Genomic DNA, 12,031 nt, shown 5'->3' with positions numbered 1-12,031 from the left:
GCCACTCTGAACCACCACCATCTCTTCATCACACGACCACCACACCAACCATTTTCCAGCCACCAACACACACCTAACCACCACCATCTCATGCCGCCGCCACTAGAGCCTCTCGTTTCCGGCAACCACCACTCTGAACCAGCATCAACTACTTCCGAGTTTCGATCCATTTGAATCTCAACCGGTGTAATTAACCTTCGGTTTTCAGATCAATTATATCAAAGTTTACAAAATAATGAATTGGAGTTTCGATCCATTTGAATCTCAATTGGGGTTTTTGTTTTCAGATCTAAATAATGTGGTGGTTGGGGTACGCCGGCAGAAAGAGAGAACGACGGAAGGATACCGTGAACGACGGAGGGATGCAATCAACGACACGATTCCTTTATGTTTTGGGTACATTGATTAGATCTTTGTAACAATTGGTAGATATGGGTTTTTGAGATGATGATGATGGGTTGTGGGTGGTTGCACAGGTGTTTGGTTATGGTGGGTTATGAATTGGGGAAGAAGATAATCGTTAAAAACTTTTATTTATTTATTGATCAAAATTTTAAGTCAATTACATAAAATAACCCCTGAGGATATAAAAAGACTAAATTGCCCTCACATGAGATGCACATGACTAGATTTAACGAGAAAAACTAACTCTCGTTAGTGAAAAGGACGAACCGTGCAAGATTTTTTGAACGCAAAGGATGTTTTTTTCGACTATCGAAAAACTATGAAAACATAAAGGACCTGTTTTGCCATTTTGTCTTTATTAATTTGGAAACAACAAACAGATTCCAATGCATCATGTGTTCACCGTTTCGACCACGCCGTCTACCATGCATTTTGTCATTCCACATAACACATACATATATTATATTGCACGCCTACACACAACCTACTTTGCACGTCGTCTATTTCTTTTTATACCATAACATTAAATTTGTAACACGATCAATAATAAATGCACAACACACATATATATATTAAAAGCAACATTGATTTTGCCTTGTCACATAGGAATTCAAAACTATTAATAATAAATATAGATAGATTATTACACTTGATATTCTCAATGTCAATGTCAATGTGAAATCTTCTATGTACCACTCTTTAGATGCTATCAAAACCGTTGAGAGACGGACATGTGGCGGCGCCTGATTTGTGGAGATACAATCGAGATCAGGCCTCCGAGTGGAGGCTTCATCTTTGATCTGTATATCATTTCATCGTATGGTCGTCGGTAGAATCTTAGGAATGGAATAAACGATTCCCGACACTTTTCGGTCTTGCTGAACTGACTATCTTTTTTGAAAAATAAAGCTGGTGAGGGTAGGAATGAGGGTTTAGGGGTTCTTGGCTGGTTGACACCCGAGTGGTCCATCACTTGTGTTTTTTGTGGTAATGGGGTTGATGGGAAGAAGTTTTTCCTCAATGTATTAACATTCCTTGCAGTGGGAGATGCAAATGAATAGGATCGAGCATTGATGGGCGAGATTAGGGCCGGTCCCAGTACAGGTGTGGATGTGGGACCCACTTTGAACGATGGTTTGTCGGTCAAAGTAAGATACCAGGGTTTGAGCGAGTCAAAATGGTGGGAAACCGTGAAGGAAAACCGAGAAGACGAGCAAGAACCGACTTTGGAACCTTTGGTTGGTACAGATGAAGGATTAAAGCGAAGGGACGCAGCTCGAGGGTATGGAGTAAAGTGATTGAAGTCAGGAAAATCATCAAAATCAAGTGAGGATATTGTAGTTGTGATTGATGATAACTCGATAAACGCCTTGACACCCTACAATAATTAATCATAAGTTTAAATTTTATAACTTTCAAATATTTTAGAGTGAAATTTATTTAAATGTTACATGTGATTTACCTTCCAAAGATAAGGAAATAGAGAAGGAGGGTCAATGACAAAAGCTTTGTGTAGGCGACCAGGATAGTGCTCCCCTATAGTCTTCAGTGCTGCCACAAATATGTTCATGAACCCTGATGCTGATCTGAAAAAGCCTGCATTGTACATACCCATCAGTACTCCATCATTTTGTTTTTTAGCAAAAGAAAATATTTATTTTAACTTAAAAGTGTACAACTTTAAATAGTTCTATATAACATTTGTTATGTGTTACATGATGTGTGAAACAGATAGAAACTAAAAGTTGGTAAACATTTTGAAATGTAACTAGCTAGTTTAAAATTTTGAAACAAAAAGAAAAAGTTAAGGTTGATGGATTCTGATTCACTAGGGTTGTCTTTTATTAATGTTGTCCTGGGACCAAATATCCATGATAGCTATAGTCAACAATGTTATTAATGGCCACCACCAACAAAGTGATGACTTTAAAATGATTGATGGATTAAATCTTTCAATTATTTCTTTGATTAATATAATGTTGTTACTTTTTATTTTTATTTTCCTAAAAAGGAACAAACTGTGGTAGCACAAATTACTCATGTGAGCACGGGATAGTAAGGGCAATTCCGGCAACTTCTGAAAAAAATCTGAGATATCTCTTCAGCTTTCCGACACATAAATCATCAAAAAAGTTAGGTTTAATTGCAAAATTAACGGAAGACTAAATATCAACTTTTTAAAAGGTTTCATACTTATCCTTCTACGGTTAATTGTTGTGGTTCTAGTCAGCAATAAAAAAGAAACTCTAAACATCACGCTGAAGGAGTTAACGAGGCGTATAAGGTGTAAGTTGTAGTGCGTTAACAATGAAAGAGGCGGAGGGGGTGGCGTTTAGGGTGTGAGCAATAATGGGTTAACTTAATACTTATAAATCAATGCATAAAATATTTAATGAATATAGATTCAAAATCGAATTTGAAAACTTTATTACGAGCTGAGCTCTAGATGTGAATATAAACTTGAAACGAGTCTGGTTTAAGCACGAGATCTATTATGAAAAAGTTAAACAAGTCAAATTTAAACTTAAGCAAGCTCGAGTTTGAGTCAGCTCCTTTAAAACCAAGTAAATAACAATAGTTATTAGTATTAATTACTCTTTGATTAGGCGTGACTTACTGAATTAAAGAGGAGAGAGAGAAAGAGATTAAAAATGAGAGAATGAATGGACTTGATACTGTGACAAAGTAGCATTTCAGAACTGTGAAAAAGATGGTTTGGGGGAAGGACAACGTTGGAAGAATGTACATTAATTTCCAACATCCAACTGACGTAAAGCTCATCTATATGTTTTGTCTATGTGGATAGTCTTCCAAATTTACATCTTTACCCCTCACTTGTATAAATGTTTGGCATATATACATATGGTACAAAATTAAAAATTATATTATACTTTAAGATTCTATTAACTGGTTTCAGTGTTGACTTATTTAAATATTAAGTTGGCGGAATCTAGTTTAAAATGAGGTATGAATTGTCAAATGGTAAAGTATGTTTATTCAAATCTAAAGACTTACTTGCATCAAATAAGACAATCAACTGCTCCACAGATTTTGACATTGTTTGAATTGCAACCTCCAAAGTGAAAACCAACAAACGAGTGAACCTATACAATTATAAAATAATAAATATACACACTAATCAGCTTAGTTGAAAGGCTTTAGCCATTTAAAAAATCATGTATACTGTCATTTAAAAAGCAGGCACTGTATTTTATAATAACTTATAGATAAGTACATGTATAATCACACAATCAATATATTTTTTTAATATAAGTATTACTCCACGAAAATATGGAGAGAGAAAGATATATAGGTAAAATGGAAAATTTTCCTTTCACCTTTTGTTTTGTTTTTACTCTTGTTTTTGTCAATGCATGGTGTACTATAAAAATCATTAATAAATATTTTCCTCTGGTTTGAAAATTATAATATTTTGAAAACAAATTTAATTTCAGACTTTCATTTTATAATTAAATTGAATACAGGGAGAGAAACTTTATATTCATTTGTGTAACAAAATATAATACAAATGGTATTAAAATGATATAAAAAAAGTGCAATATTTTTAACAAAATCTCAAATTCTAATACTTTGAAAAAGAAACTATAGGGATGACAACTTACTGCTTTTGTGAGCGAAATTTGAGATAGTCTTGCTTGATTCGAAAAATCTGTGACAATATCATGAATAGATCATAATTAGGAGAGAGATTATTAATAACTTAAAAGGAAAAAAATATTTATATTATAATTATTTTTAACGGCTACACATACTCGTTTATTTTTACTACTACACGCAAATTAATTCTATAAAATCTACTCTTATGTCAAAGTTTGAACCTTGGTCTTCATTATCAAAGACAAGAGTCTTAACCACTCAGTAAAAATGAAATGACAAATATTTAATAACGTAATTTACGTACCACCACAGGTCGAGATCGGTCGTCATGACCAGCTACATACGCCATGCCGTCGGCTATCTCACCGGAAAACTCATCGGCAATTAGATGATCTGTGATTAAAAGTAAAAAAGTAAAAAATCAGTTTCATTTACTTTTTGGATATAGATTACTATTTACTTTAATAATGAGAAATTTTTTTAGTACTTTAATGGCGTATAACTAATTCAAAGCCGAAAAGCAAGATTCTCATGGTGTTTGAGTTAACAAATAAAGGAGGATATCATGTTTTCCGAAGAAGCATGTATAGAAAGGTGAGATTCAAACATTACTCCCTGGTTAAAAAAATAAAAGTGAAATTGTACTTTTACAGTGAAATTATTACAAATCACGTGTAATAATATTATAATCATGATGAATGTTTTTGCATTTTAGATTCTAACATTTTGAATTTAGTTTCATAACATTCAAAAAAATTTTGAATTTAGTTTCATGCAATCATTGATTTCTTACCTAATTGTTACATTCTATTCCATTTCTAGTAAATTACTTGTTGGACACGACTAAGTAGCATCAGATTTACAGTGAATTAATATAGGCTCAACAGATACGAATAAAAGTTGGAAAACTAAATATTTATACCCACGCCGAGATTCTCTCGCCACGAGAGACAAGCACGCAGTTGCTTCGTAGCTTTCTTCACATTATCGCCTTTCGATTTCAGAAATCTCGCTACGCAAGCTTCATTACAAAATTTCTCCTGTAAACCACGCCAAACGTACACGAATTAAGTAATGATACAGATAAAACGACTTAGTTTTGCTATTCTAAAAGGATTAGCTGCACGCTGCACAGCTTGTTGCCAGTTTACCTTATATTTTGACGTAAACACTACTTTTTAATGAACGTTAAAGCGAAAAATTGAATTGAACCTGTTTGAGAGTGAGAGGAGACGGTTTTCGGAGGAGATGAAGAACAGCTTCGACTCGATTCTTCTCGATCTGCGTTTGCGATTGAGATTGAGCGGAACTAGACGAGCTGTTATCTTTGTTTCCCATTGTTGAAGGCCGATCAATACAATCAAAATGTAATTAATTACACAACAAAACAAGGAGCAACAGATATTTTGTAATCTGTATTGTGACTTCCTGTTCACGCTTTCATTGTTAACAAACACCTTCACTGCAATTACAGACTGTGTGTGAATGTAAGTGTGAGTGTGAGAGAGAGTGAGAGTATAGGTGATGGGTTGTGTGTGTGAGGGAGGTATTTATAAGCGTAACGGAATCCGTTACTTAACTGTAGACACGTCAATAGTGTGGGGGGGCAATATCATGACGGCCGGAAAGCCGATTCCTAACGGCAACTGTTGGGTCCCACTACTTGCTTTTTTCACTTTTACTTCTTTCCACTTTACCTTCAAACTTCAAATGTCAAAGACTCAAGTAATTGAGATTAGAAGTTGATTTTTTCTATTGCTAAATTTGGATATATAAAAACATATAGTGTATTAAGAAAACATTAACAACACATTAACAATACCCACAATAATAAACCTTTACAAATAGTCACAATATAGATTTTAAACGAAAGTTATGGTATAAATACTAATCGTGTGAATCAAATAGTGCAATTATATATACAAATAGTGTAATTATGTAAAATAGTCATTTTGTATGCAATGACAACAGTGTAATCACACAACTTGTATATATATATAATTAGACTATATGATTCACACGTTATTTTAATTTATATTTCATTCAAACCCTTAAACTTTCATAAAAAAGCCCTCTTTTTCTTTCATAATAAAAAAAAATCCACAAGTATAGCAATTATTATATTTGTGTATAATATATTAATATGTGTGAGAGAGGGGGGGGGGGGGGGCTCTCTCGCTCGTCCCCATGTCTACAAAACCGAACATGGTCTGCAGACCTGAAACTCACAACAATATCGTCTACTCCTAGCCATGGAGATTCGGGTGAGGGGAAAAGCCCCTCGTTGTAGTTGCTCTAACTGAACATGGGATTTTAAGTGAACCGAATCAATCGTGAGTAGTTGTAAATTGAGTTGTTAAAAGCTTAAAACGAGTTTAGTCTAAATAAGAGCTTTTGTATGAAACGAACTTAAGCTTGAGCTTTATCAGCCAAGCTCAATTAGGCTTAAGAGCATGATACATATAGTTATATAGACATAATCTAGAGATTGAGCTCTCATAAACTAAATGAGCTAAGTCGAGCTTGACTTGATTCTTTTAAAGCCATGAAAAAAAAAGAAAAAAGAAAAGTCATTTTCCAAAATAACCAACTTTGACCAACATTTTCAACTTTAGCCATGATTTTGAAAAAAATACCCAAAATAGTCACTCTAAAACCATTGTCCGACGTAATATTTCATCTCCAACTTCTCAAATTTCGTTGGATCCGACAGTTCTTTAACAAATTCCGTCGGATCCATTAATACGTTAACTTGTGGTGAGATTTTATAGGTCATCGATTTTTTGTCTGCGGTCGATGAAATTCCGTCAGATACGACGGATAAAGTTAGGTATTTTTTGGCTGTGCACGGCTAACTGTATAACAATTACGCGCAATGATTACTATCACTTTCCATATCGCGTTCCTAGTTTAATTATTACCCTCAATGAACGGGGGTCCGGGGGCAGCGCCCCTGGCAGCGGGGTCTAGGGGCGGCAACCCCTAGCAGGGTCCAAGGGGCAGAGCCCCTGGCTGGGGTCGAGCTGTCTTAACACATTTTCCATTAAGATTTTAAATTATTATTTTATTCACCAACACATTTTCTATAACGAATTAAGCCTAATTCGTTACCAGATCACAGTCTAATTCGTTATCTAGCACATGATCTGATTCGTTATTCTAGTTCGTCATCTTTCATAACGCATTGGACCTTTATAACGAACTGGTCCTTTAACGAACTGAACCCTTATGTAACGAATTGAACCATAATGAACTGGGGGTTCATTCGTCAGTTCTCCCTTAACGAACTACTTAACGAATTGGGTTTAATTCGTAATTCATTCCTTAACGAATCAGAGCTAGTTCGTCAAACCTCCGTTAACGAATTACCTTTAATTCGTTACTTTCACATAGCAAATTAGGGTTAGGTCAGAATGTCAAAACATTCTCTGACATCCTCATACCCACATCTCCGGCGCTGCCTTTCCGGCGCCGCTGTTGCTGGAAATACGGGATCTCGCCGGAAAAGCGGGATCTCGCTTATTTCACCACCGTTTTCGTCCTGTTCGATCCAGATCTAAGCTAGGGTGACTCTAGGCTCATCTTAGGTTCGGTTATACCCGATTCCACCCGGGTCTCGTGACTTTAACGGTTTAACGGTGTCGGCTCGTCGTTTCATGACTAAATCTAACGGGTTTGGATCTCTACAATATCTTACTATCATTACCTCGGGTTGGAAATCGATTCTTTTTCTTCTTGGTTTTGGCTAGAGAGAGAAAGTAGGATGAGAGAGAGCTAAGCGTGTGTTTTGGTGGTGTATGGAATATGTGTGAAATGAATGAAAAATGTGAATTTAAGTTTTATATAATTATGGATCATGGGCTTAAGCCCATGGTCTCTTCCTTCTTTCCCAAGTCCATAACCCATATCCATTACCCAACACTAGCCCGACCCATACTAACTCCTGCTTATTTAATTATTTCTCGATAACCCGAGTAAATTTTCTCACTGACAATAAATAATATAACTAATATTATTTTAGAAATTTTGGGATGTTACAGAAGCAATCGAGAGGTAGAGAAAAAAGACGTAGATTTGGTTAACAAAAAAAAGTTTTTGAAAAATCAGTATAGATGATTGATATCCTGTCTTAGAAATGTTTACTCAAGTATTGAGAGGAGTAGTTTCAAAACGTTGCTAACAAACGAAAGGAGTGAAGAAATGGAGTTGGTGGAAGAATCTGGAAATCTTGATTCAAGGAAGAATATTATTTTGGACTATAAGCAATTGGTGGCGGATATCGATGTTCGTAGACGTCTTAATTGATCACAAGCGAGAGCAACGCTAAAATGGGACACATACGATGATAAGAATGCATCCATTTTTCGTCATAGAATAGTGAATGACAATGTAAAGAGTTCTAGAATTGGAGGTCTTTCTATAACCGAGAAATGGGAGGTAGAGCCTAATTTAATCAAAGATGAGATTTACAATTTCTTTGCAAACAAATTTGATGAACCATTTTCTTAAAGATAAGAATAACGTTAAACGAATATGATAGAGCATACACAAATATTTAAAAATGCTCAAACTTAGTAACTAAAAAGGTTTTAATGTATTGCTTTATGCTATAACAAGTTACATTAGGTAACTATAACTCATTTGGGTGTTCGTAACATATGTTAAATGGTTATAAGTTCACAAATATACCTATTCTATTAAAGCAAGACAATTACACATGTTATTCAATTAGGCCCGGCCAAATGTACAAATTTCACTTTTTACAATTTCCCCATCATAAATGATAAAATGAAAAAAAATTGTTGTTGGTGTAATTAAACTCACTATCTTTATTTTAAATGTTTGGGGCTTACCAACTCAACTAGGTTGAAGATATCCTAACTTTCTCTTTTTCTTAATCAGTATAGATTCACAACATTCAATTTTGATTTATTTTTGTAAACAAGTACAAATTAATTTTACTATTCTATGTATTTTAGAAAATTATTTATATTTCTTATAAATCCATAAGATATGTTATTGTGTATATTATTAAATTTTCCTTTTTTATTTCATTTTTTTAACTACCTTTATATCACACGGATTTTATCCTAGTTACTCATTATTGTATGTTATTTTGTTGGTTTACCATAAACAAGTCATATTAGGTTATAAGTACACCATTTTGAAAAACACTTGAGATTAAATACAAATACAAGTTTTGTGTGTTGTATTACATTTCTTGATATTACCAATAACATACAAGTATTTTTGTAACGAGTGAACTGTGGTTTTCGTCTTTGTGATTTGTTCAAATATGCGGTTTTAGTCCTGCAGTTTCAAATTTATGATTACCGTCCTTGTAGTTTCATTTCACTTGCAATTAAACCGAATTCACTAACCCTGTTAAGTCTGATCGTTAAACCTATTAACGTGCCCTTAACGTGAGGGGCAATTTTGTCTTTTTTTTCCTCCAAATTAAACCTGAATTCACTAACCCCGTTAAGTCTGATCGTTAATCCTATTTGTGTGCCCTTAACGTGAAGGGCAAATTTGTCTTTCTTTATTCAAATTAAACTCGAATTCACTAACCCGTTAAGTCTGATCGTATCAGCGTGCCCTTCACGTGAGAGGCAATTTTGTCATTTTTTTCTCCAAATACACCCCGGCCCCTCGCATGAAGGGGTTTGCGAATTAGGACTTGGTTTATTTGGGAGAAAAATGATAAAACTGCCCCTCACGTGAAGGGCACAGTAATGGGTTTAACGACTATACTTAACGGAGTTAATTAATTCGGATTTAATTGGAAGTGAAATAATATCACAAAGGACAATAATCACAATAAAACCATTGGACTAAAACAACATATTTGGACAAAATAAAGGGACAAAAATCGCAGTTTACTCTTTTGTAATACATTACATTTTCATCTCAAAGATTAAGGTGGGAAACATTGTTTAGCTAAAAACAATAAGCATGAGCACATGGAAGAACGATATATACACATGGGAACTATTTCTTCGAATAAGCCTCACTACCCTTTCATGAGTTTGGGAAATCCAATGACTTATCAAGTATCATAAGCTGCGTTTTTACTTATAGAACTTGCAAACAAAGGACTTCTTCAACGACTACGTACATTAAAATGTATGTCGATGGACCTGATTTAAATCCCGAGACCACATGTACCAACAAACCAACTAACATCGTATTAGCTAATGTGACAAATTCAACTTCACAACTATCATGTTTAACTTTCAAAATGTCATATCTTAAGAAACAATATGGTGTGTGCCATGTGGAGTATGCATTGCTACCCGAGGAAGAATGCATATATAAAAGGAGTCTCGTATATTTGAAAATGATGGAGTGCACGTAAAAAGCTAGTTGGTTCGAACAATGTTTATGACAAACCTGGTACGCCACTAACTTACGCTCAATGGTGTCAGTAACTCTTAGACCGACTCAATTAGCCCTCGCCTAACGTAAATAATACATGTTGCATCTTTATGTCTGCCTATGCCTTTTATCATTTTTGGCAGGATAATCTTTCCATATACATGAACTTAACAAGATTACTTGTTTTGAAATAGGTTTAGAAATTTGGGAACACATATGGACGAAAATCATTTAAAGTAAAACAATATCATACACAAAGGCAATAAGTAAAGGTAAGCATGAGAGAATGTTAATCCAGATCATGCTAGCTGGTAATGATTATAGCTTTTGTTGACCAATGAAGGAGGTCAACACAACTGAAAGTCCTCAAAGGTAATTATGAATCGCATTCACATACCATTCATTGTAAATTCAAATTATATGTGTTTAAAACATCCCTCCCACAAATTAATATAATCATTTATTAAAATGAAGAATTATTTAAATCGAAGTGATAGAAAAAGTATACTCTTTTTGTAATACTTGGAAAGGTAACTTAATTCTAGATATTTCATAGTTTGATCAAGGTCATATATATGTGGATAAAAAACGATTTTAATGCTGTAATTTGATTTTAATATTTTTATGTTAAATATGATTTTCTTAACGGTCGTTTGGATTACTGACGGGCCACTGGCCTACCAGATCATATTCATTAATCTTCAAGTATTAGAGACCACTATCATAAGAAAACTATCTTACCCAACCTAAAATCTTTATTTTATCAGTGTTGGGACATAAACCCAAGAACTTACTTTAATGTTAAATATGTGAAACGCTAAAAAGAATATTCATTCATATTTTAGTTTTTTTATACATGTTTATATGCTTTTATATTCAAATAAAAAAGTGACAAGTTTTCATTCATTTTAATCGGACTTTCGCATGATTTTTTATAATAAAAATAAAAGTAACTATAATATAAGTATAGTAGTCATATTTTTTATTTTAAATCATTGTCAATGCACCAACCATATGTCTCAGGCTAGCATTTATCCGCCCCTTCGAAAAGTTGCGATGGAGGGGTTGTTACCCATGAAGATGGGTCGTGTTCAAAATGGTTAGGCGTAGGGCTAGTTTTTGACACAACCTGTAAATACGAAATGAAGTTAAATAGAGCTTGGTTTAACTTAAAACTGGTTTTGTGTCATAAATAAGTTGACACATTTATGATATTATTAAATTGTGTATATACATACTGAAACATATCCTAACCTGTTTATGATATGTCTAAACTCATTTAACTATTTAGCTTTAGATATTCTAAAATTTATAAATGTAACTCCCGTAATCCTGACTGTAGCCGCATCAGACTTCTACAACAATCGGTCATTCTAATCCAATTTTCATTGAGGCATTGACAATTCCATCCACCCGTTCTGAACCCTAGCAATCTACTTCTATTATATATATTAAACCATAACGATTCTTAGTCTCTCGTCTTCGTAGTAGCATTCGATTATGATAATCTCATCCTTGTAGCAGCGTCCACGATTCCTCTCATTAAACCGTAGTGTAGTAGCAATTGATTCATAGTCGCAACACTGCAACACCTAAAAACTCATTCGTAATCAACCCTCTTAACCACATT

The 12,031-nt window shown here is 34.2% G+C and overlaps 1 protein-coding gene across 1 annotated transcript; it reads right to left on the bottom strand.

The window, feature by feature from the left end:
* Nucleotides 1–946: 946 nt before the first annotated feature.
* On the bottom strand, nucleotides 947–5,694 carry LOC143631244 (uncharacterized). The gene is made up of 7 exons (XM_077100067.1): nucleotides 5,236–5,694; nucleotides 4,946–5,063; nucleotides 4,328–4,416; nucleotides 4,029–4,075; nucleotides 3,421–3,509; nucleotides 1,868–2,001; nucleotides 947–1,783 (listed from the first exon to the last, which is right to left on the bottom strand). The coding sequence occupies exons 1-7, from the start codon at nucleotides 5,359–5,361 to the stop codon at nucleotides 1,115–1,117; spliced, it is 1,272 nt and encodes a 423-aa protein (XP_076956182.1). The 5' UTR covers nucleotides 5,362–5,694; the 3' UTR covers nucleotides 947–1,114.
* Between the last annotated feature and the right edge of the window lie 6,337 nt (nucleotides 5,695–12,031).

Source organism: Bidens hawaiensis, unplaced genomic scaffold (genome assembly GCF_021521415.1).
Source record: "Bidens hawaiensis isolate Kalapana, Puna unplaced genomic scaffold, B.hawaiensis_p1.1 tig00000512_1, whole genome shotgun sequence".
NCBI classification, from domain to species: domain Eukaryota; kingdom Viridiplantae; phylum Streptophyta; class Magnoliopsida; order Asterales; family Asteraceae; genus Bidens; species Bidens hawaiensis.
The sequence above is the reverse complement of the archived record's forward strand: the minus strand, read 5'-3'. Positions and strand labels throughout refer to the sequence as shown.

Bases quoted from the DNA above. Each gene is read 5' to 3' on its own strand.
- LOC143631244 (XM_077100067.1), bottom strand. From the start codon at position 5,361: ATGGGAAACAAAGATAACAGCTCGTCTAGTTCCGCTCAATCTCAATCG. The intron at 5,064-5,235 runs GTTCAATTCAAT...CGTGGTTTACAG, and splicing joins CTCCTCTCACTCTCAAACAG to GAGAAATTTTGTAATGAAGC. The intron at 2,002-3,420 runs GTAAGTCTTTAG...TGTACAATGCAG, and splicing joins GATTGTCTTATTTGATGCAA to GCTTTTTCAGATCAGCATCA.